The sequence below is a fragment of the Eschscholzia californica genome, unplaced genomic scaffold (assembly GCF_041429995.1).
Source record: "Eschscholzia californica isolate CP2 unplaced genomic scaffold, dmEscCali1.0.p SCAF_2, whole genome shotgun sequence".
Classification (NCBI taxonomy): Eukaryota; Viridiplantae; Streptophyta; class Magnoliopsida; order Ranunculales; family Papaveraceae; genus Eschscholzia; species Eschscholzia californica.
Window position 1 is genome coordinate 14066207 of NW_028238309.1, and position 26309 is coordinate 14092515.

Below are 26309 nucleotides of genomic sequence, written 5' to 3' on the forward strand. Positions count from 1 at the left end.
AAAATAGCTATTTAGGTCAATATAAAATACACAATAGCTAAAAAAGCCACCAATATTTTTAAATATCCAAACTTGTCAACTTTATTATTGTTAACTGTTATTTAGGTTTGAAATAATATCACTAATTGTCATTAAGGTCATTTTAGATTTTTTTTCATTCCAAATATACCCCTCCGTATGTTAAATTAAATTAGGTCTTCTTCATCTTTTTCCCAGCAATCTTTTTCTTCTCTCTTTGCTCTTTGCCGCCTCCTCTCTTTCTCTTTCTCTTTCTCCACCAATGGCTTCATCAAGAGCAGAAATCAAAGCCACGATTTCTTCCAGGCACGTTTTGATTATATAAGAAATTCTAGAATAAATCTCCCTCTATATATCTCTCTCTACCCAATTAGAACAATGCTACTGGTAGAAGAAATTCTGCCCTAATCGGTGAGATATCTTCATGATTCAATTTCCGGCTTTAAATTTGAGCAATATTTAGGGTTTCATCTATCTCCGATTTCTAGGGTTTCATTCTATTTCATTTTCTACTTAATTATCCTATGTTCTAAATGCTGAAACTAAATTTGAACAATGCTCCACTACCTTCACAGTTGACTCATTTTTTGCCAATAAAAACTATCATTTCGATGAAGAAGACGACCATTACTATCATCCTGACAATCTTAACATCAACAGTTGTTTGTCTGATTCAAGTGCTACTGATGATGTTGTTGCTGGTGATGGTGGTGTTAGTGAAGAGGAGGACTGGACCTACTTGTTTGCTTAATATTTTATGTTATTTGTTTATGTTAATGTGGGATTTTAGTATTGAAAGTGGATCTTGTTAGAAAGCTAATGAAAAATCATTTCTAAATATATAATTTTTATAGAAATCCGACATCTCAAACAAAAGTTATATCGATTTAAAGTTTAAAGAAAAATACAAGAAATTAGTTACACAAAATGACAAAAAAGGGTATTTTAGTATTTGTATACTTTTTTACCTGAATAATAATTTTCAAATGTTTTGTGCTTTTCTACACTTTTTCAATATTATTTTGACCTTTTTAGTTATTACCCCTTGTATCTAGTATTGGGTTTTCAGGTGCTATATTGGTTTTTGGGAATGCCATAATCACATTTATTACCGATCTAGTATTATTAATTGTGTGCTGGAAGCAATGGTCACATCTGGTTTTCCAAATGTACCATAGTATGGTGACAAAGTGGATATCGTTTGTCGTGCAACTGCTTTGGTTTTGATCCTGCCAAGAGAAGATCCAATCTGCTAAAGAGTAGATGTTAGTAGAAATGATATTAAAGTAAAACCAAAATTTTTTCGCTAATGGACAATGTATTAGTGCATGTTCAATGGTTTCAATTTCCGAGCAGTTTGGGCAATTGCAGTTGTTTCCGACATACTTACTTATCCTGTCGCGGACTGGTAACGCTTTCGTGCAAATCATTCAAATGAAGAGTTTTATTCGAGGGATAGTGGGGAGAGACCAGATGAAGTTCCAGTTAAGAGGAAGATGAGATGGAGATTGATTAGTTATGCTAAGATGATGGTACATAAATTTAACAGTGAAATTACCTAATTCTGTAAGAGTCCATTTCATTTGATCGGGACCATCATTATGCAGGGGAATGGTGTGGATGAGATTCTGGGTTGGTTCATCGAAAGTAGCGCGGAGAATCTCATCATTCCACTGATTGTTGGTGATAAGGTGGGAAACTTTGGTAAGAGTTGAGTTGTTGGAGTTAGGAATGGAGCTGGTAGTACCTGAGATTCAGCTGTCAGTCCAGAGGTTAATGTTTTCGCCCTAGTGTACTTCCCATGTAATAAGATGATCGATGTTGTCATAATTTCTTTTGATGACTTTCCAATTCCACGAATGGTGGGATTTTGCTGGCCGAAGAGCATTATAGTTAGGGAAATATTTGGCTTTCAAGAATTGGACCCAAAGTGCTTCAGGCTCGGATTTAAGGCGCCAAGCCAGTTTGCTAAGGAGGGCAGTGTTGTCTAGATGAGGATCATGGATACCTAGCCCTCCATGTTTCTTAGGAAGACAGATATATGACCAAGCTTTGGTGCATATACCTTTGGACTTTCCCCACCAGAAGGACTTTTGCAAAGTCGTTATGCTTTTACTAACACTTTTCGGTATTGGGAAGCATTGCGTCTAATAGCGGGGAACGACCGAAGTAACAACTGAGATGACAACTGTGCGGCCAACTTGAGAAAGGAAAGAATGGCTCCACTTAGAGAGTTTGGATTTGATTTGGTCCAGAATGGTGTGGAAGACCTTAGTTTTTTGGGCACCGATAAAGAGTTGGGCACCAAGGTATTTTTCAGAGGTGGAAGCATATTTGACTTCTAGAGTTTTCATAATGATGCGTTTAAACTTAGGATGGGAATTTTTGGAATATAAGATATTGGATTTGGCATTGTTAATAGTTTGACCCAAGGATTCACAGAAGATGTTCAAAATGTTTTTAAGGTTGTGGATGTTATCAATCGAGTTTTTGTCGAAGATGATACAGTCGTCAGCAAACAGTAAATGTGAGATAGTGAGGTTAGGGTTGTTGGTAGGAAACCCGAAGAAAGGGGTTTGGTCCGAGTTGGAAGAAAAAAGTCTACTAAGGCCTTCCATGACCAAAGTGAAGAGGAAAGAAGAGAGCGGGTCGCCCTGTCGGATGCCGTTGGAAGGGAAGAACGCGGGACCTGGTCGACCGTTGATGAGGAAATACATGGAGGAGGTCGAGATGCAATTGGGGATCATGTTAATCCAGTGATCCGAAAAACCCAACCGCCTCATAATATCCACAAGAAAAGACCATTCGACACGGTCAAAAACTTTTGACATATCTAATTTAAGGCCAAAGTACCCAGTAGATCCTTTCATATTTTTAAAGGAATGAATGAGTTCTTGACCCATAATGATGTTATCAGATATTTGTCTCCCGGGGACGTAGGCTGCTTGCAAGGGAAAGATGATGGGATTAAGGTTGTATTTTAATCTTTCAGCTAGGATGTTAGTAATAATTTTATAAGTGGTATTAAGAAGACTGATCGAACGATAATCCGCCAGGGTTTGAGCAGTGGGGTTTTTTGGGATAAGGCAGATGTGAGTATGATTGGTACCCGGGGTTAGAATGGTGTATGGAAGAAGTTCTGAACAAGAGTGTATATGTCGTCAAACTTACATATATTTGTTGAAATCAATTGGGAGCTCACTCAACAGTTTGTTGTGAATATGAAGTTGGTCAGAGAGTCGTGCTTTTGCAGAGTGCCGTCTTTGTTAAAATCACGATTTGAGAGTGATATCCGTGACTTCTCTGTATTGACGCTCCATATGTGTATGAAAATTGAAGAGTACATGAGATCGAGAGGTTTATCATCATTTCACTTACTTCCTATGGAGGTGCTTGTGGATGTGTGCTATAATGTAACACAACTTTTACCATTTTGGGAAGATCTTAATAAGTTACTTGACAACATTGATCTTGGTCTTACATATATGGACGATGGCATTGAGTATACAAGATGTATTGAATGCGAATTTAATCACGGATGGTCTTATTATCTATCAATTCTCAAGGAATTGAACTTCGTATCTAAACATTATAATCTATTTGGAGAAAAACTCTCATCTTGCTTGAATTCTCACCGAGCTTCAATAAATAAACTTATTATGAATTCAAAAAGAGGCGAAGATCACCAGTGGCTTCTTCGACATAAGAATTTACTAAACAATGAATGTAGAAGACATTTGATCACGATGATATTTCCAAATCAGGTCTGTGATCATCACCCACAGAAGACGAAAGTTCTCATTGACAGTTCAAAGTTATTGGTTGATTCTTTCAAGCATGTTGGGCTTGCAAACCCCATTTTGTTGCGGAATGGAATTATCCCTCAGTTTAAAAATGAGGTAGCACTTGCAGGTCATGGAGTTTTCACGGGGTGGCTCCTCTTGCTATGCCGACATCTATTCACTCCACAGAGTTCTCTGTTCCTATCATGCGCACATAACCCTCAGAGGATCTATCTTAATCCAGGTATTTTATTCAACATTTTGAATTGTTTTTCATGTTTTTAGTCATGTTTTACCTTACAACTTCAACATTTTCTATCTTTAATAATTTCACTATCTTGTTTGCAGCAAAAGTGGATCGTCAAAAACTTCAATATTATGGGTTTTGTGGTCGAGTGATTGCTTTAGCATTGATGCACGACATGCAAATACAAATTGGATTTGATCGATTGTTTCTCTTGCAATTAGCCGGATCTATTGTTACATTGGAAGATATACGCAATGTGGATCCATACATGTACAAAAGCTGCAGAGATATTTTAGAGATGGATTATGAGTTTGTAGATTCAGATGGTTTGGGCTTGACATTTGTTTGGGAAACTGAAGAAGAAGAGGAAGCAGTGTCCAGAAGGAAAATTGTAGAGTTGTAGACTTGTGTCCTGGAGGGAAGGAAATGGTTTTGAGTAGTAAAAACAGAGAAGAATATATAAAACTAGTCATCCAACATTGCTTCATGAAGTCAATAGAAGAAAAGGTAAAACTGATTATTCAAGGTCTTGATGATGTTCTAACTCGAAGGTGTCGAAAGATCTCGATCACATGTTTTTGGAGAAGAATAGAGAAGACATAAACAACAACGAATATGTAGGTGTGGATGACAACAGGCCTTCTCCTTTTTCAAAAATAATAGGAACCACATTATCCAAGTCTAGACCGATGTCTATTCATTCTCCATTAACATGTAAACAACAGTGTAGGAAGTTTCATATATTCTAGTGATTAATTGATTTGTAGCCAAGGCTTTATTAATTTATCTGTTAGCATCTTTCTACAGGAATATATATTGTAGGCCCCTGTTTTGAAAGCTTAAGAAAATTCAAATAGGTTGCCATCTTATAACCTCCAGAAGTCATATCCTGGTCAAATGTGAAACAAATAGCAAATTAACATGTCAAATGAGTGTCTCACCATAAATAGCAAATTAACATGTCAAATGAGTGTCTCATCACAAGGCCACACAAAACCTACCTGTAATAAGAAGAAAAAGAAACTAGTCATCCATGTTTAGCGATACTCGTCTCTGTCTTTTGTCGTTCAACAATAAGTGACTTAGAATTTAAAACATTTTCAGAATCAACTTAAGTCTTAATCATCAACTTAATTATGATAACACAAATATATAGTACGATTGTTATATCTAACAACCACAAATATTCATAGATTTAATCTAGCTACTTTTGAAATGGAGGTTTTAATTCTTAACACTAAAGTTCAGTCTAACATTATAAAAAAAAAAATCTTTCGCCAGATATTTTTATGGCATATTCTGATCTCTAAGTTCTTCAATTCTGCGCCGGATTTGGTCTCTCGGCCTCTTTAATACTTTTTCCTCTTCGCTTAGTCTCTCATAGAAACTCGGCACACAGTCTTCTGCTTTTCTGAGGTCTTTACGAAGCTTATCTTTTCCGTCTCTCCGACCCGTCCGCAACATTTTGCAGTTCAGTTCATACATCTGCTAATTAGATAAAAGTTTGACTTTATTACAAGGTTAAAATAATAATAACAATAATCATAACCAAAAACTTTTACCCTATCTTCGGCTTCTTCAAGGAGAGATATATTTTTTGTGACCGGGAGTTGTTTGAGTTCGTTTTCTAGTCGCTCAATTTCTTCCGCTACATTCATCGCCATTTCTCACTGTAAAGTTTTTAGTTAGTAATATATATATATACATGTACAGAGAGAGAATTTGTTTATACATACATAGAGAGAGAGAGAGGGAAAGGTATATACTAACAAAAATAAAAGATGAGAGAGAAACCTGATAAATGGTTTATGTTGGATGGGTTGAAGGGAGCCAAACCCTCTTATATATAAAGTTTTGAAGTAACAGGTCCTTTTCTTCTCTGAAGTTAATTCTAACTAAATACATCATGAATAATATATGCAATACATCATGAATGTAATATGCAATACATCATGAATCGAATGAGCACTATAAACTCTAACTAAAATATCTTGGGCCTACTATATATATATATATATATATAAAGACCCGTAGGGCCATCCTAAGGGCCTCAAAGTCCATCTTTTCCTACCTCTAGGTTTTTTATTGCCTAAACTACCAAGGCCGTTCCTGAATTTCCAATGGCCCGAAGCGAGCTTAAATATGGTAGCCCTAGTTAAGAGTCTCAACTATATAAACATGCGTGACCTATGAACCACTACACTATTAGTTTCAGATCATTTTCCATCGCGTTATAATATATATAAATGATTCTAGCTTGATTATAAAGATTATAAAATGAGCTCATTAAAATTTATTTCTCAGATTGAGATAACAAAAGAAAAATAAGATGTATGTACATAGTTGTTCGAGTTAAATAAACGAAAGTCAATTCAAATGAAAGACAAACAACTGAATGTGCATAAACAACAAATGTGCCTAAAGAATTATTAAAAAAAAAATGAGAATTATACTTGATTACTATGAGGTTTTGTCGAGAATCAGGATACCAAGTATTATCATGATTATTTTTTAATTTAGTTTCTAACATTTATTTTTGTATTTCAAGTGTATTTGTGTCTACTGAAAACAAAGTGGCCACCCGTATTTCTATAAGGGAAATTTTCTAGGCAATGCCCAAACTTGTTATAGGCAACGTATTTTCCACTTATGACTTGGTCAATTCAATATGACTTTCTTTAAAAGCAATGCCTACAATGATCAAGTTTTGGGGGTTATCTTCACCCAAGTTATCTTTTTATCTCTCTTCAAAATAAGAAACTAAATCAAGCCCTAGATGTGAAACCCGAATCCCTAATCCCTAGCTTCATCTACACCGTCTAATCACAGTTGGTCTAGGTCAGCCTATAAAAGGGCCCCCATCGTCTTCCATAAGACAAGCTTGACACAAGCACGTCTCACTGAGTTCCCATAACTCGCCCCCGAAAGGTTCAATAAATATTCAATCTTTTACTGCAGAAAGAAATTGCAAAAGTAAAAGATGATCTTAAAAAATTGTCATGTGAAAGATGATGGATTCATCGAAGCCAAATCCACCAACATCGACTCCTCGGAGCAAAGGAGAAAAGCAATGGAGGAACTCGATGAAGGATATATTTCCTCGATCTGAAGGAATGGTATCCTTCCGAAGGAATGTCCTTCGACCAAGATGTCAATGCGTACAATTTGGCGAATAGGATCGTGATGACCTTAGACGGAAGATCATTAGTCCGATCGAATTAGGGGTCGTAACGCTTAGCTAGAAGCCAACTACGATCGTCGGATAACTTCGGTAATCCGCGGCTAACATAGACCGGATCCTACAAGAGTTACACATAAGAGTGATGGTTTGAACGGAGAGAAATGACTAGTGAAAGATTGGCAAATAGGTGGATTAGATCCATTCTTAGTAAGTCCAGATGGTTCGGAAGAGTCCGGATAAAAGACAGACATAACCGGGCCTTAAAGGAAGACCCGGGAAGGCTTTAGGAGGGCCAGCCATGTGATGGCCGACCTTAGCAAGGGGCCGCCCATCTTATGGCCAGGCCAAGGAAGCCCATAAAGGGGCTATATTGGCCGGCCACACTAAAGGTACCCTAAAAGGGTGTTTCGTTAAAATACCTTATAATTAGGTTTTAGGAATCTAAGTTTGGGTCAAACACCTATTCTAGGGATTTCTATATAAGGACCTAATTAGACAACCTAAGGGAAAGTAAGAAAGTAAAAGGAGAGAAAACCTAAGCCAACTGAAAAGAAGTTCAGTGTAATTTCTCATAGAGAGAGAGAGCTGTCTGAAAAAGAGAGAAAAGGAGTTTCTCTCAATTATCTAGTCAAGAAGAAGGAAATCTTCATCTCAACCTTCAAGAAGGTCCTACTTGACTCGAAGGATGGAGTTCAAGTTATACACTCGGTGTCATCACGAGCCTACAGTGGATAGATGTATTAGATACACACAAAACCCTACAGTGGCATCACGAGCCATTTGCATGTATTGTCTTTTACTAGAAGAATTAGATTCAAACTTGAATAACTAGATAATAGTGTTTGAATGGAAATTTAAACATGCTTTTGATTAGATCAATCAATGACCTAAAACACTAAAACATTAGTTCTGATTCAAATTTCTCATCACGAACCCACCATATTTATCACACAATAATCCAAGCTCCATCTATCTCTTTTTCCTTTCCAACTTCTGATTCAAATTTCTTTCCTTCCATTCTCATCACGAACCCACCATATTTATCACACAATAATCCAAGCTCCATCTATCTTTCTTTCCTTTCCAACTTCTGATTCAAATTTCTTTCCTTCTCAAGCTATATCTCATTCCTTCTTCACGTTTGTTTTATTTCCATTTTCATAAAGAGAAGACTCTCTCTAAGAAAGATATTCAGAGAGATTTAGAAGAAATTCAAAATGGTATGGCTACCAATCAATCAACGTGGGTTGTAAGGTGAAAAGATTTGCTGCTGCTGGGTGCATCAAAAAAATGTGCAAGCTGCTATTGGATGAAAGCCACGTGTGCAGAATATCTCGGATCTCGACACTCACGGTTGGTTGCATGGTGATATCTTCTGCTGGGGTGTACCGGATCTAATGCTCTTTGAGAATCCCGTGACCCACCTTCACTGACAAAACGTAGCCCACAACTGATCCGGACCATCTGATCTCCTTCCCTCCTGCGTGCCATGTGTCACTGACCCATTTGGTCAACTAATTTTGGAACCAAACTTTGACTTGGACTATCTCCTTAATCCGGACTCTGATTCCACTTCCGCTTTCGCCGATAGATTCGTATTGGACTCTACTTTCACATGAGCACTAATATTGACCAGAACACCCTTGTCATTAAAATGACCAAAATGCCCCTCAAGTATGTCTTTATCATGATGTTTTCGCATCGAACTCCGTAAGTGAGACCTAAGAAAGAAAATCAGACAAATCATCAGAGTAACCGCTCGAACTGGACTAACTAACCCGAGTGAAGAGATTCAAATGAGACATTTTCATGTCTCATCAGGTTACACCAAAGAGTGTCGACTTGATCGGAAGAAATGACTATAGGGATGAGACGACTAGGGGCCCAAGAAGAAGTCCTAGTCTAAACTCGTCGTGCTCAAGCCGACGAAACAATCCTAGTAACGAGAGCCACAACTAGGGGCCTAAGGAGAAGTCATAGTTTAAACTAGCCGTGCTCAAGCCGACGAAACAACCCTGATAGCGAGAGCTACGACTAGGAGTCAAGGAGAAGTCCCAGTCCAAAATAGCATTGCTCAAGCGAGCAAACCAGTGGTGGTAGCGAGAGCCACGACCAGGGGCCAAGGGGAAGCCCTAGATGAACTTAACACCAGCAATCAGCCAAACTGCGAAGAAAATACAAACCAATATACAAGGCTAGCTGAGTTTTTATTTTATAGAGGGGATTAGTAAGTTAGGCCATGCATAATCAGGATAGGTCTAATTTGAATTTTATGAGCAGGAAAAGACATTCGGAACAAAGCGTAGCAAGTTAGGAAAAAACATTAGTAAGCTTAGGATTATACTAACAGATTAATATTTTTGCTGTCAATATCTGAAGTATGCATGCAGGAACAAAAAATCAAAAGAAAGAAGAGATTTCACCAAGCAAAAATAAAATTGTTCATTGGTTCAAGAAGATTGCTTACAAAAAGACCGTCAAACCCTACAACTGGTGAATGATTACACATCTGAAGAAGAAGAGGAAGAAGAAGTAGAGACAAAGAAGAAACATAACAAAAAGGGAAAGACGGAGGGAGCCCAACAATCAAAGTAATTAAAACGATAACGGGAAAACAACAACTTTTATTTACTCTCAAAGGGAGTCTATTACAAAAGAAAAACCAGCACTCACCAAAAGCCATTAAACAAAAGAAAAGGGTAGCCAATACATGGACAACCAATTATCTTTTGCGGACAACTATTTTACGTGGACAACTAGAAAAATTAAAAAATTTATATGGACAACCGTGTTTAAGGGGACATCACTCTATTATTTTTCACTCATGTCCTCCAAGAATTAGAGCTTTTATATTAAGTCTTCCCTCTTTTCTTCCATAAACCCTTACTTTATTCTTTTTCTTCATTACCAACAAATTTGTAGAGAGAGAAAATCAATGGAAACGGGTCTTCTTCGTGAACCCTAAAACCCCTTGAAATAAAAAAAAAACCTAGAAAATTGAGTTTGGTACAAAAAAAACCCTAGAAAATTTTGTTCGTCGGTTTGAACTCATTGTTACTATTTGTGGTTGCTAAGAATGGCTTCTTTGACTTAGACATTGAAATCATGTGCTGAAATTCAGGAGCCATGAAATATCAATGTCATCCAAATTCAACTTGGTGTTTCATCTTTAATCCAACTAATCTTCTAAGAACCTAAATCTTCATTCAAATTCATCACAACCCATTTGAATCATCCTCAGATGACTCCTCTAGAATAATTCTTCTTCCTTTTCCGTTAATACCATATCAAGATTTCTTCTTTCTAGCAGTAGAAATAGAGGAAGAAGATGATGAATTTGCAGTGAGTACCATTAGAGCACCAATACCTGAAGCAGTAACAAATGAATTAGCTTTTTTCATTGGAAAGAAGATATTAACATTATGTTGGACACGTCTCTTTTGGAGACTAAGGGTGACCCCACATTCCTAATTTCCCTCTAACTTGGTTTTGACCAACTCACTACCCCCTTCTTCGATGGAAAAGAAGTGGGAGTAGTTACAATAACCGATGTCCGTAGCCTCCATCAATAATACAACAACTTACGGAGAGGATTGGGGTTAGAAGACTTTCAGAGTTTTATATTGCAGTTCTAATTTCTACTTAATCAACAATGGCTGAAAATATGTAACTTCCGCATATATTTAGAATTCAATTTCCTAACATTTGGTATCAGAGCCTGCCTTTAGCTTTGTTGATTAGTATTTAAAATTATTTATTATTTGTTAAGATATCTAAACCTATGATCTTCAATTATCGTTTAAGTTTAGATATGCGAAATAATATTGTTGAATCATTTTATTTGAAACAAATTTGATTTAAAGGTTCTTTGAAATATATCTCCATACTATAGACTTATATTGGATTTTAAAATCAAATCGATTTGACTAGTAAAACCGATTCTAGAAATGTTTTAGGAACGAAATCTGATGTTATTTTGTGTACATTTAATCGGTTATTACATGCTTAGATGTTGATCAGTTATTGGCGATCCATATTTGAGTAATATCTCGGGTGTTAGAGATATTTTAGTTGAGATTTTAGAATTCATGTTTGACCAAAATAGCAGGAGATATTTTAAGATTGAATAGTTCCGATTGCTCTAACATATAGCATATGGTTCAATTTTCAAAATTGGTTTGACTTAATATAAGCAAATTTCGGTGGGATATTTAGAAAATTGAATTTGTTTACTATTTAGTCAGTAAATTTGTGTCCCTGTTTTTTTTATGAACAAAATTTGTGTCAATGTTGTTAAGAGATTTTGCTTGATATTTGGGTTATTGTTTACTTAGTCAAACAAAATATTGGGAAGATATATACGGTAACATTAAATCTCCCATACGAATGAACTTAATATTTTAAGTGATGGATAATTTTTGGAGACTTTGTTTCCCAAATACTATAGTTAAACACTTACCAAGATTTCATAGGGATCATGCGCCGATAATTTTAAATACAGAGAGAGCAAAAATCAGAGGTAGCATCCCGCTTCGGTTTGAAAGACACTGGACATTGCATAAAGATTTCGAATGTATTATGAAGGAAAAATGGAGTCAGGGAAGAGGTGAGTTCACAGACAAGCTTAAACAACTAGGTGTGGAGTTGAAAAAGTGGAGTAGGCATTCAGTGGGGCATATATTCGAACTGATAAAGGAGACCAAGGAAACATTATTAAGAACACAAATGAGGGTTCCATCAGTCGACAACCTAGAAGAGGAAGCGCGGATAGTGAAGAAGTTTAAGGAATTCAGAAGAAATTTTCTAGAGGCAGAGAGCGAAGAAGTTTTGGGTGGAGGAAAATGATAGAAATACAAAATTTTTTCATCTTTCTGTATTGAACAGAAGACGAAAGAATAATATTTTCTCGGTTAAGCTACCGAATCAGACGTGGTCATCTGACCCATCAGTTATATCTAATACCTTTATTAAACACTTCTATAAAGCTTCAAGATCGGAACAAATAACTCCATTTCCTGATGGTTTGGAGTTGATGGACAAACCATTACTAGCAACAAAAAATCTAATTATTAGTCGTGTGCCGTCAAAGGAGGAGATATGGCATATTATTAATGAGATGAAGGTGGGGAAAGCACCAGGACCAGACGGGTTTTCAGCTGATTTTTATAAGCATTGTTGGACGGTAATAGGGAAGAAGTCACACATCAGATTAAATATATATTTGAGTCAGGCAAGTTACCAGGTAATCTTAACCATAATTTTATTGCTCTTATTCCTAAAGTGCAGGCACCAGAAATACTGGCAGATTTCAAGCCTATTTCGTTATGTAATGTTTTATACCGAATAGTTGCTAAAATTCTTAGCAATCGGTTGAGACCATTATTAGACAATATCATATCTCAGGTACAGAATGCCTTCATTCCTGGACGACAGATTTCCGACAATATTATAATTGCGCAAGAACTTTTTCATTTTATTTTACTAACAATGGCGAAAGAGGAAGCTTTTGCCATGAAAGTAGATATGGCAAAAGCATATGACAGAATGGAATGGGATTTCTTAAGTGCAGTTCTGAAGAAGTTTGGGATTATAGCAAATACTCACAAGATCATTATAGTTGTGTGACTACAACATCTTTCTCACTATTATTGAATGGTAGACCAAAGGTTTTTTTCTATAGTAAGAGAGGGCTCTGTCAGGGTTGTCCTTTAAGTCCGTATTTGTTTATATAGTGCTTTGAAACTCTCACAAGACTGGTTTCTCAGGCAGAACATTGTGGGCATTATAGTGGTATTAAAGTGAACAGATTTGCTCCAAGTATTAGTCATCTGATGTTTGCAGATGACTTGTTTTTCTTTGGGAAAGCTTCAGATTATAATGTGGAGCAATTGAAGGTGGTATTAGACTTTTAGGCAGAATGTTCAGGACAATTAATAAATTTCAAAAAGTCGTCGATTCAGTTTAGTACTAACTGTGGGTTGGAAAGAAGAGATAGGGTCTTAAATTTATTGGGTGTAAAGGAGATGAAGAAGGATGAGGTTTATTTGGGAAATTATTTATTGAAGCCGAAACACAAGATAGCCTCTTATGATTTTATTCTAAAGAAGATAGAAAATAAATTAATGGGATGGAAGAGGAACTCACTCTCACATGCGGGACGAACGATTCTACTTAAGAGTGAGCTTGCTTCAATCCCGATTTATTTTCTTTCAACGAATATTGTGCCGAAAGGAGTTGTAGAAAGAATAGAGCATTGTCAAAGAAATTTTTGGTGGGGACATAGTGAAAAGAAGGAGAAATTATATTTCATGAGTTGGGAAAAAATGAAAGCTGGCCAAAAAGATGGTGGTTTGGGTATTAGAGATGTGGGAATGGTGAATAAATCGTTGGTGGGCAAGTTAACTTGGATGTTTTTAACACAATCAGAAGCTTTGTGGGTAAAATTACTAAAAGCTAAATATCTCAAAACCGATAATTTTTGGGATTATAGAGCAAAACCAGGTGCTACAGCTACGTGGAAAGGGATATTGGAGATGAGGAAATTTGTGAAGGAAGAGGCGTGTTTTTCGGTTGGGAATGGAAATTGTATTCGTATATGGGATGACCCATGGATACCAAGTCTAAGGGGGTTCAAGCCGGGCAAGAAAGAAGAAGGTATTGACCTTACCAATTTATTTATTGTGAAGGACCTTATTGATGAGAATGGGGGTTGGAAGAAGATGGTTATAGAAGACAAATTTGATGAATCGTCGGCCAAGGCAATCTGTGAGATCCCACTTTCGAAAATAAATAAGAAGGATGAGTTGATTTGGATACAAACATTAAAAGGTGACTTTACTACAAAATCTTTATATACTTCCTTAGTAAAAGAGAAGCCTACATCGTGTTGAAGAGTTGAATTAGAAAATGGGTTATCATGGAGAAAATTATGGAAGAAGTTCAATGTGGTGCCGAGAGTTAAAATGTTTGTATGGAGATTACTTCAAAATACATTACCAACAAAGGTACGAATACTAAAATACAATAATGAAGTTTCCACCATATGTGCTCTTTGTGAGGAGGAAGAAGAATATGATGATCACCTATTCAGATTATGTAAGAAGGCAAGGGAAATGTGGACGAGCTATCCCTTAAATTTACGAGTTGAAGGGGAAGAAAATTTTAAACAATTAATCTGCCGTTGGATGGGAAACAATGAAGAAGAGGAAGTAGTTATCGAGTATCGATTATATGTTATTTGGTGCTTATGGAAAGCAAGAAATGCTCGTGTCTTTAATGGAGTACAACCAGATGTGTACAAAATAATAAAAGAGGCTTCTACTATGCAAGCAGACTACTCGGTCGGGAGAGTAAATAGTGAAGAGCAGGTGAGTATACAAGTGGAGAAAGAAATGCAATACTGGAAACCACCGTCACCGGATTATCTAAAAATCAACTTCGACGGAGCGTTTTCGAATGATAAGGGAGGTGCAGCTGTTGTGTGCAGAAATGAGGAAGGTAAGTTCGTTATGGCTTTGATGAGGAAATTCAAATCTTCATCGGCAATGGAGACCGAAGCTATTGCAGCTCAGTTGGCAGTACAACGTGCTCTATCTATGCCAGAATATGAGTATATACTAGAAGGAGATGCATTGACAATCATAAAAGCTTGCTCGAAGGATAGGGAGGTTATCCCATGGAAGATTAAACCAATTGTTATGGAAATTGTCGAGGGTCTTGCAAGGTTACAAAATACTTCGTTTAATTTTTGCTATCGTGAGGCAAATAAGGTAGCTCATATCTTAGCAAAATCTGCCTATACGAATGTTTCAAATCAAAGTACGGAAATCTATGAGATTCCAAATTCTATTGTAAGTCAGTTGGAGACAGATTGTTCCAACATGAATTCAAACTCAAGTACTTAATAAATTGAGGTATTAACCTCCTTTCACCAAAAAAAAAATTAAAAGTTTTATTTCTTTCTTTAAAAAGGAGATTTAAAGAAAGAATAATTTGAACCATGCAAAATTATTGTTATCAGTTAAGATTTATCTCTCTGCAAATTTTTATTATTTCCTTAAACAAGTGGGAGTAGGAATGAGATTTAAAAGCATTCGTAATCATATATGGATAAAACTTCATTAATCCACTTAATAGAAGGGAAATCAGTGTAGGTGTAAATGAGACTAATATCTACCATCGGATCGTGAAGACATCAACAACATGTACCGTTAGATGATGAAGACTTAACATAATATTATTTATATATCTTTCAAATATATTGTTTTATATTGTATTTATAAAAGATATATTATAATATTGAGAGGATATCTTAATTAGTCTTCTTACCTAATAGAGCGATAGTGAGACTCTATATATATTTCGGTTGTAATCAACAATTTTTATGGAATAAGAATTATCTCTTCTCTCTAATTCTATCATGGTATCAGAGCTAGGCGCACACGTGTTCCATGCCACCCGAAAAAAAAACACGTTTTAGGCCAACCATGCCACACGTGAGGGGGCGTGTGAGAATAATCCCACATGGGAGAAGGGGTAACTAGCAACCAAAAATATAATGTCTAGGTCCTCTCCACTCATAGCCAATTGATTTTGAGTTGGACGACCACAAACTTATCATGGTATCAGAGCCTAAAAAATCTAACGAGTAATGAATTAGATCCTAGTGAGCTTCCGCAAAATCGGCGGCGGTAGCCAATATCAATGACTACCGTCCGCCGGAGTATTGTCTATTAATTTTTTTTTTACTAATTTCTAAATTTGTGTTTCCTATCAATCATTTAGCTTAGAAAAAGAATAATAAACTTCTTGATCTATAATTGTTCCTACTTTTCCATAGTAGAAGAATGTTTAAGATCTAAAGGAGATAAAGAGAGAATGAGTTCTGGATGTCTTACATTACAAAGTTACTCCTTCCTTGCAAGTGTCAACAATTTGATCTCATTTGTCAACTAAGTTCATCAAGATTTATAAACATCAAAACCTTGATTACTCCTAATTACCTTTTATCGTTCATTTCTCAAATCTCTCACTTTTTCGTTTACCTTCCTGCTCTCTAGAGGATGCGTGAATTCAATTTTCAATGATTATATCTTAATTGAGGTAAATTAAATCAAATTCTTCCAAATTTTTCTTTCTTTTCAATCTCATTACAGTAATTGGCTTCTATTCTACAGTATAATTTTCTTGGATCTTAATATTCTCTCTTTTATTAATCCATATAACTCTATCTCTTTCGTGGAGTTTTCAACGACCCCATGCTTTCTTGCTGAAATCCTCTTTCTTTCTCATTTTCTCAAAAAAAATAGAGTTTGACAAATCCATATGACTCTATTCTTTTGGGGGGGGGGGGGGGGGGGGGGGTTTACAGACCTCATTGCTTTCTCGTTGAAATCCCGTTTCTTTCTCATTTTCAAAAAAAAAAAAAAAGAGTTTGACTAAGATTTTCTGAACTCAAGGGCTGCCTCATATTTTCTATTTTTTTCTTCTAATTTGATTTTCTTTCTAACAACAAAGGGAAAAATTGTGTTAAAAAAAAAAAAAGTTGATCTGACTCTGGTTTCCCACTTCTTATGTCATAGGTATATAAAAATACCGCATCCACTATTTTGAAAAAAAAACTGAAAGGGGTTTAAAGGCCATAGATAAAGTTTGAAGAGGACTTGACAAATTACAAGAAGTATAATTTATATGGCAAGCTAAACAAGTCTAACGACCAGCTTAGCTTGAGGGGGAATGTAAATGAGACTAATATCTACCATCGGATCGTGAAGACATCAGCGACATGTACCGTTAGATGATGAAGACTTAACATGATATTATTTATATATCTTTCAAATATATTGTTTTATATTGTATTTATAAAAGATATATTTTAATATTGAGAGGATATCTTAATTAGTCTTCTTACCTAATAGAGCGATAGTGAGACTCTATATATATTTCGGTTGTAATCAACAATTTTTATGGAATAAGAATTATCTCTTCTCTCTAATTCTATCATGGTATCAGAGCTAGGCCCGCACGTGCTCCATGCCACCCGAAAACAAAGCACGTGTTAGGCTAACCACGCCACACGTGAGGGGGCGTGTGAGAATAGTCCCACATGGGAGAAGGGGTAACTAGCAACCAAAAAATATAATGTCTAGATCCTCTCCACTCATAGCCAATTGGTTTTGAGTTGGATGACCACAAACTTATCATGGTATAAGAGCCTAAAAACTCTAACGAGTATTGAATTAGATCCTAGTGAGCCTCCGCAAAACCGGCGGTGGTAGCCAATATCAATGACTACCGTCCACCGGAGTATTGTCTATTAATTTTTTTTTACTTATTTCTAAATTTGTGTTTCCTTTCAATCACTTAGCTTGGAAAAAGAATAATAAACTTCTTGATCTATAATTGTTCCTACTTTTCCATAGTAGAAGAATGTTTAAGATCTAAAGGAGATAAAGAGAGAATGAGTTCTGGATGTCTTACATTACAAAGTTACTCCTTCCTTGCAAGTGTCAACAATTTGATATCATTTGTCAACTAAGTTCATCAAGATTTATAAACATCAAAACCTTGATTACTCCTAACTACCTTTTATCTTTCATTTCTCAAATCTCTCACTTTTTTGTTTACCTTCCTGTTCTCTAGAGGATGCGTGAATTCAATTTTCAATGATTATATCTTAATCGAGGTAAATTAAATCAAATTCTTCTAAATTTTTCTTTCTTTTCAATCTCATTACAGTAATTGGCTTCTATTCTACAGTATAATTTTCTTGGATCTTAATATTCTCTCTTTTATTAATCCATATAACTCTATCTCTTTCGTGGAGTTTTCAACGACCTCACTGCTTTCTTGCTGAAATCCTCTTTCTTTCTCATTTTCTCAAAAAAATAGAGTTTGACTAATCCATATAACTCTATTCTCTCGTGGGGTTTTCACAGACCTCATTGCTTTCTCGCTGAAATCTTGTTTCTTTCTCATTTTCTCAAAAAAAAAGAGTTTGACTAAGATTTTCTGAACTCAAGGGCTGAAATCTCCAAATGACCAAAATGCCCCCAAAGGTGTCTTTCTCCCGATTTTTATCCGTTTTTCACTCTCAACTTCTTAGAAAACACCTGTGTAAGAAAAACCAGCAAATCATAAGAGTAACCGCTCGAAATGGACTAACTAACCCGAGTTAAGAGATTTAGATGGGACAGTTTCATGTCTCATCAAACATCCCCAAACTTAGATTTTGCTAGTCCTCGAGCAAAACAGAAAAATAAAACTAAGCCCAGTTCACCACTTTCGTAGGGAATCATGATTGCACTTAGCTCGTGCAACAAGCCGTTAAACCACTAGGTTGCCCTAGAGGACGAGTTTTGTCTCGTGAGGGTTTGCAGTGAATATACCCACAAAATTCAAAGATAAAAAATGCAAAAGGGTCTAAATATGATATGGACTAAAAATGTTTATCCAGTAAATTTTCGAAGGTTAATAGAAATGAAATCTAAGTCAACCAGACCATACAAATGCTAAAAACTCCTTCACTAGTAATCAAGACCTGAAGTGCTCGTGACCAGCCAATATGAGTATCATCTTAGTTCCGAACAGACAAGACCTTGATTACCTTCTCAATACATTTCGCCTCGACTACTGCCTCACGGTCATACACTCGAAAATCAAAGTCACTCAAGAATGGTTCACTCTATGTGTTAGTATGAATATGAAAGAAAACTCAACACATGAAAAAGACGGACTAAAATTTTGTGGACGACTGATCTCAAAGAAGGAAACAACCACTAATATGGAATGGGGAAGCTAACCAACTCTTCTCACCTGATCTACTTTCTAACAATGCTTACTAGAGGTCGATAGACACTAAGGATGAACTAGAACTCCTGAGAACTCGACGTCTTCAAGAACTACTTTGGGATAAACATTTAAACACAAACAAACACTTTTTTTTTCAGTACGCTAGTACTATACTCAAAATACAAATACTCTCTTCACATTATTCTTTCCTTGGTAATATTCTCTTCACTTTGCTTCATGCCTTATTCTCATGGTTCTAAATGGTAAATGGATTTCTATCTTCCTCTAGTTGACATTGTTTACAAGTTTCTCAGACTACAAGAGTAAGGTTTACATTCCTGAGGACATCCCTAGTGGTTGTAAAATTTGAACTCAGAAGATCAAATGAGTTCTTCTTTCAATATTGCGAGGTTGAGTAGCTCTTCATTCTACTCAGAATTATCTCAGAAGAGATCACTCAAAACAACAAGAAAGGCTCAGAATCTCACATAGGTTAAGTCTCCACTAATGATCGATTAAGTTCTCTCAGAAAAGTCTACTCTTCACCTATCTAACACTCACATGGCTAGTGCACAGACAACTTCAAGACTCGAAATTCATGGACAAACTTTTAGCAAACGGATAGTCCGACCATCTAGACTCTATAACTATTAACAAGCAAAAACAACTAGACTCATATTTTCAATCCAAAAATTAAAAGTTTTGAAAAATTTTTAACCCTTTTGAATTTTTGAAGTAAGGACTTAGCAAAAAATTCAATCCCCTATCCCCAAACTTAAACCGAACATTGTCCTCAATGTTCTGAAGACTATGCAAAAATAATAGGATGTAAGGAAAGATGTTACCAGATTCAGAAGTCCTCTGCATGGGTTGCCTCCCAGAAAGCGCTAAGTTTAACGTCTTCAGCCAGACGATACAGATGATTCAACAACCCTTAATTAACAGCTCCATAAACTAATAGGCGAAACATCTGAGGATCTACCCAAGACACGAAGTGATTAGTGAATGGTAGTCTCACACATGTGTAAATGTGTTGCAGTGCATGTGAGACTATCGTGATGAGACAAGAATCCCCAAACTTAGACGACAAAAAGGTCGTTAAGTTTGGCAATGGACTATAAGAACTATGATTCTGATAGAAAGGATCTATGTAGTACGGAGAACCTAAGTGGGAGATTTCATAAACTTCCAAACATGACCCTGAGAGACAAGATGTAAGGTGATCTAGAGGACTATCAAAGACACCTGGATTCAGACTAGAAGTTTCTAAAACATGTAAGTTGGGTTCTTCTAAAGGAATAACCCGGCCATCCGACTCTAAGTCCTCAAAAGTCGGTTTAGATAAACCTTCTATACTCTCTCTTATCTCGATGTAAGCAGGGTCCTTAAAGGCATCTAGATCTTCACCTAGGTCAAGTGAGCTAATGGTCTCATTCAACAAGTCAAGTAGCCATGACTCATCATCTTTGGTTGTGGAATGACTCTCAAGTTTATCCACATGAAAATGGGATGAAGGTGTTGACGTCGGAGATAACACAACCTCGACTTTTTGCTCCTCCAAAAGGGGCACAAAAGTCTCTCCAGAATTAACAATGGCCTCATACAATGGTAGTGGTGTCTCTAGGGTTGGCAAAGTACTCGACTCAGACACCAATAATGAGGTAGACTCCGTTATGTTATCTAACTCATTAATAATAGCCTCCTCATCTAAGCTCAAAAGGGCTAATAGAGTTTCTAAGGGATCTCTCGACTGAGTCGTTGGTAATCCATCTTGAACTAATAACTCTACCAAGTTCAACCCACTAAACTCATCTATGTCATCCGGATGGAGTCCCGCATTAAAAATATTCATCTCCACCGTCATATTTCCAAATGACAATCTTAAAAGACCACTTCTACAGTATATGACAGCATTTGATGTAGCTAAAAATGGTCGACCTAAAATGACAGGGATTTGACTTTGGTATCATGAACTGGTTCAGTATCTAAGATGATGAAATCTATAGGAAAGATAAACTCACCAACTTTTATCAGAACATCCTCTACTATGCCACGTGGTCGCCTGACAGACCGATCTGCCAACTGAAGAACTACAGAAGTAGGTTTTATTTCTCCTAAACCTAACTGTAAGTATACAGAGTAAGGGAGAAGGTTGACACTAGCACCTAGATCTAACAAAGCTCGTTCGATCTTATGGTCCCCTATAGTGCAAGGTAATGTAGGGCTTCCTGGATCTTTGTACTTAGGTGGAAGGTTTTGCTGGATGATGGAACTCACTTGTTGAGTTAAGAAAACCTTCTTATGCACATTCATCTTACGCTTTCTAGTGCATAGGTCCTTAAGGAACTTAGCGTAAGCTGGGATCTGTTTAATTGCATCTAGTAATGGAATATTAATGTTGACTTGTTTAAATATTTCCATTATCTCCTCGAACTGAGACTTCTTCTTTGGCTCTACGAGACGCTGAGGATACGGGGCTCTAGGAATGTAAGGCTCAGGCACTACAGGTGGTTCCTCAGACTCAGGAGCCTTCTCAGGCTCATCACTAGGGACTCTGGTTGGAAAAGAAGAAGGTTCATGATCTATTTCACTAACTTCAGGAACTCCTACCCTATTATCAATTACCCTACCACTTCTAAGGGTGGTTACTGCATTGGCTTGATCCATTGGTTGTTTACCTAGTGTACCTTTTAGGTTTTGCTCAGTTTGACTAGGAAGCATACCCTTTTCTCTCTGCCTAAGGGCTTCTCTAAGTTGACCTACCTCGGTTCTTAAACTAGTTTTAGCCTGGTTGGTCTCTTGTACAGTCTGGTTAGTCTGTTGTATAGCCCGGTTGGTCTGTTGTGTAAACTCTATATGGGGTTTAGCTAGTTGCTTCATGGTTTCCGCTAAAGACTCATTGTTTTGAGAAGGATATTGGGTACTAGATTGACCCTGGTTTTGAGCAAAAAGATTCCTATGAGCATTAAACCCAGGAGGGTTCATGGAACTACTAACCTGACCCTGATTTTGACCCTTGGACTAAGAAAAATTGGGGTGATCTCTCCAACCCGGGTTATAAGTGTTTGAATAATGATCATATTTCTGACGGTTATCTTGCCTAGAGTTTAGATAAAGAGCATTAGCATGCTCTTTTTCGTCAGAAACAAAGAATAGATTACACTTATTCCCTGTATGAGATGGGTCTCCACAGACGGAGCACGGATAAGAGATGGATTCATTTCCAACACTCATGACCTGAGTGGGATCCTCCCTGACTGCTTTCGGCTGACCAAGCTCTAGGGCTTCTATCCTTCTCGTCATGGCGGCGAGTTTAAGTTCGGACTCATCAACTCTATAGATGCCGCCTTTATTCGGAGTAGGATTTGCCCTAGTAGGAGGTCCTCTAGAAGTTTCCCATTGGTGGGATTTCTCAGCTAGATCTTCTAGAATCGTCATGCAGTCATCGACGGATTTATAAGTAAATCCGCCACCACAGAATGACTCCACCATGGATGTAGTGGGACACTGTAGTTCTAGTTCTTTAAATCTCTCAAGATTTGTAGAGAGACTCTCCTTCTTGTTGCACAAAATTATTAAGACTTTGCCTTAAAGAGGTGGTTTTGTGCTTGGGAAAGAATTTCAGAAGGAATAAACTGGTTAATTCTTCCCATGTGGTAACGGAACGAGGTTGTAAGGCATACAACCAAGATTTTGCTTTCTCTCTCAAAGAGAAAGGGAACAACCTAAGCCTCACTATTTCATCAGACATATTGGGGAATCTTATAGTCCCACAGATTTCTTCAAAATCCCTAACATGGTGGTAGGGATTCTCGTTCTCAACTCCACGAAAGAGTGGGAGCATTTGGATAATGCTCGACTTTAACTCGAAGTGAGCCGTGGAGTGGGGTAACTGTATGCATAATGGTTGACATGTTCAAGTAAGGTTCATGTAATCCCTGAGTGTCATAGGTGGATTTCCATTCCTGGCTTGGTTCAGATTTTCACCCATAGTGTCACTCAAAGAGAGATTGGCTAGAAGATTACTTAGATGAGTTTCTCTACTAATGAAACGACCTCTCTTATCGCGAAATCTATCGGGCATAAACTAGAGCCCAATGACCAAGGATAGTCTCAACAATTTTTTTTTATTTTTTTTTTAAATCGAAAACCGATGAATCACTACGAAGACCCTAGAGGAAAGCAAACACAATCAGTCTGACTCCACCAAGCAAACTAAACAAAATCTAGACGACAGACAAGTTTGTCAGATTTACCCTAAAAATATAGACAACTCCTACTTCGTAACAAAGCTTGAACTATAATGTTTATGAGGGTTACTCCGTCCAAGTACTACGATCAAACAACTCTTGGAGACGACCAACGATAAACGTTGTGATAGCCGTCCTACATGGTAACGTTTCCTCTTCTCGAGGCGACCTTATAAAGAGTTGAATGAACTTTTTCTTTAGGAATGCCCAAATAAAAATTAAGTCCCTGAATTGTGTCAAAGATCCTATGAGCTCGAAATCTTAAGGGCTAATGTCTAAATCAGATTGTTAGATTTTAGGTGAAGTTTGGGATCGTGAATGTTGTTACCTATTTGGGCAAGAGAACGGTGATGAAATCCGTCTCCTATCTTTCAATTGGGTTATTGCCCTTACTAGAATGCTTATACTAAGAAATTCGATCAAAACAATTAGGCACACCAAACACACAATTACCCACTGACAGGGGCTTCGTGGGTGATTAGAGAAATTACCTCCCGTTCAAGACGGGCGATGACCCTTGCAGACGACCCGGGCCACTCTCCCCTTGAGTGTTCCAACCCGAGGCTTCGTTTTGGTTTTCGGTTACAATTTATATAGCCCTCCAATTTAGGGTCAAAACTTTAACACCAAAAATAAAAACTAGAAAGTCTAAAAGTCTCTCTCTCACCAAAAAAAAATAATAAAAAAAAAATATAAAATGTAAATTTTCCTTCTTGAGCTCCTCTCCTTGTTGCGCCTTTTCCTTTGCTCCTTAGTGTTCTACACACTAAAAATGGAAAAGCAAGTCAAAGTGTCCAAAAATAAAAACTTACCAAATATAGAAATAAGATAAGACAAATTCAAACTTAGTCCCCGGCAGCGGCGCCAAAAACTTGATGGGCCTAGAAAGTTTCCTAAATAGGTCACCACACGCAAGTATACGGGCGTCAAGTAATAGTTCCGGTAAGACCGGGTCGATCCGCAGGGACTAAGTCAATCTATTCTGACTCCTATATCTAATTCGGATTTTCTTCAGGTTTTGATTTTGTGATGAAATAATAAAATTACTAAACTACTTAAATAATGAATAATCAAGAAACTTGTAGAGGAAACAACCTAGAGTTTCGGAATCCCACTTAATATGTAGGTATTATGACCAAATAACTCAAATCTTTTTTATTACTAAAGAATTGGTAGCCACTTGCTCCAACCTCGGAATATTATATTTGTTAAGACCTAATAAGCAACTTGTACGTTAAATCCAACACATTCACACAAGAAACTTAACTATTAGCTATCAAACCCTAAGCATGAACCATTAAAGACTTTAAGTCTAAATATGAAACATCAAAATGTAAGAATAACTAATGAAAGAGATATCATGAGTCAAGTGTGAGGAATTTAAACTTGGTAACATTAAAACTCATTCGAGATGTTGTGTTAAAGAGGCCACATACTCATACATAATCAATATTTCATCCTAACTCTAAGTAATAAGATTAGCTACACATAACTAAAGAGATCATAATCATGGTGGGATAAATGAGAAATAATAACATTAAAGAAAGAAAAAGAATCGGAGAAGAAAACACCTTTTTTTCTTGCAAATTTCCCTCTGTGCAGCCAAACAGACCCTTAGGGAAAATAATTTTCTCGTCTTCCCGGAAACGATTTCCTGGTGAGAAAATTATTTTCCTTCTCTGGTTTTTTTCTCTCTCTACTGTTTTCTCTTTCTTTCTCTCTCTAAACTTTCTCTTTACCTCTATAATAAACACAGAAGCTCTCTCTCTCTCTCTCTAACAGTAAAGAAAGAAGAAGAAAATATGAGTTTTAATGGAGTTATAAAATTAATTCAATTTCTCTCTCTCTATAAATTAGAAGCTCTCTCTCTCTAACTCTTTCAATATAAACCCCTCTTTCTCACAAAGAGAAGGATTAAAGAAGAAGAAGAAAAGAAAAGAAACACTTTAAACCCTCAAACTTGCTTTCTCTCTCTCTAGCTCTCGGTTCTGTCTTTCAATGGCCGAGAGGAGATGATTAATATTTTCTCTGGTTTCAGCCGTGAGCTCCCAAAACCGACCTCCTCTTTCTCTCTATCTTCAACTCAATATATCCAACCTCTCCTTCTCTCTCAATCAGTCTCTGTTATGTAAAGAAAATATTTCTTTCCATCTTTCTCTCGACTTTCTCTCTCTATCTATAATATCCAGTCGAAAATCACCTCTGAATCGAGAGCCCTCTCTGTTATCTTCTTCAATCACTCCCTCTATACTCCAACAATTCTTTCCTTTCTCAAGAGATGTCACTCCCATCTTCACGACCTATTCTTTCTCTCTCCACTGTACTTTCCTTTCTTCTTTTCACCAACATAGAAATTAGAAGGAAGGAAAGATACTATAAGAGATAATTCAAAATAAGAGAAAGAGATAGGGTCCAATCTTCACGTAATTGTTGGTTGATATTTCGGTGAAGATTCAGTGTAGCAGAGCCTACTGATGTACAATGTGATGATTAAGGAGAGCCATCAGATTAGAGAGAAAGTCAGCGAGTTCGTCAGATATGTACGAGGGGCACCGAAGCTTGAATATACGTGAGTACCAAATCATGTACCCAGGAAAATGCCAAGCGTCGTCCTCAATGGCCCGAAAGTGTACCACCAGAATATCTTACCGTCCATCTTTTGTTGTGCGAACCAAGCCACGTGTTGATGAAAGCTTTAAGTTTGGTCAACTAATTTTGACTCCCAACTTTGACTTGGTCGAGTTTGCTCATAAGAACTCCGATTTGACTTCCGTTTTCACCACTGGGTTCGTCTTCGACTCTAGTTTCCTCCGAGTATCATCAATTCACCTGACTACCATAATCTCTAAATGACCAAAATGCCCCCAAAGGTGTCTTTCTCCCGATTTTTATCCGTTTTTCACTCTCAACTTCTTAGAAAACACCTGTGTAAGAAAAACCAGCAAATCATAAGAGTAACCGCTCGAAATGGACTAACTAACCCGAGTTAAGAGATTCAGATGGGACAGTTTCATGTCTCATCAGGTTGGTTCATCGAAAGT

General features: G+C 36.9%; 2 protein-coding genes and 2 long non-coding RNA genes across 4 annotated transcripts; 3 read left to right on the top strand and 1 right to left on the bottom strand.

Annotated features, from left to right (window-relative positions):
• Positions 1-233: 233 nt before the first annotated feature.
• On the top strand, positions 234-814 carry LOC147556400 (uncharacterized). Its single transcript, XR_015234882.1, has 2 exons — positions 234-429; positions 594-814. It is a non-coding gene; the product is annotated as an uncharacterized LOC147556400 (long non-coding RNA).
• A 2359-nt stretch (positions 815-3173) lies between these two features.
• LOC147556401 (E3 ubiquitin-protein ligase UPL5-like) lies at positions 3174-4450 on the top strand. Its single transcript, XM_086658630.1, has 2 exons — positions 3174-4044; positions 4149-4450. The coding sequence occupies exons 1-2, from the start codon at positions 3174-3176 to the stop codon at positions 4448-4450; spliced, it is 1173 nt and encodes a 390-aa protein (XP_086514756.1).
• Positions 4451-5144: 694 nt separating this feature from the next.
• LOC147556402 (uncharacterized) lies at positions 5145-5864 on the bottom strand. Its single transcript, XR_015235213.1, has 3 exons — positions 5842-5864; positions 5610-5717; positions 5145-5532 (listed from the first exon to the last, which is right to left on the bottom strand). It is a non-coding gene; the product is annotated as an uncharacterized LOC147556402 (long non-coding RNA).
• Positions 5865-14190: 8326 nt separating this feature from the next.
• Positions 14191-15132, top strand: LOC147556403 (uncharacterized). The gene has a single exon (XM_086658631.1). It carries the CDS (start codon positions 14191-14193, stop codon positions 15130-15132), a length of 942 nt encoding a protein of 313 aa, XP_086514757.1.
• Positions 15133-26309: the final 11177 nt, after the last annotated feature.

Bases quoted from the DNA above. Each gene is read 5' to 3' on its own strand.
- LOC147556401 (XM_086658630.1), top strand. From the start codon at position 3,174: ATGTCGTCAAACTTACATATATTTGTTGAAATCAATTGGGAGCTCACT. The intron at 4,045-4,148 runs GTATTTTATTCA...TCTTGTTTGCAG, and splicing joins GAGGATCTATCTTAATCCAG to CAAAAGTGGATCGTCAAAAA.
- LOC147556403 (XM_086658631.1), top strand. From the start codon at position 14,191: ATGTTTGTATGGAGATTACTTCAAAATACATTACCAACAAAGGTACGA.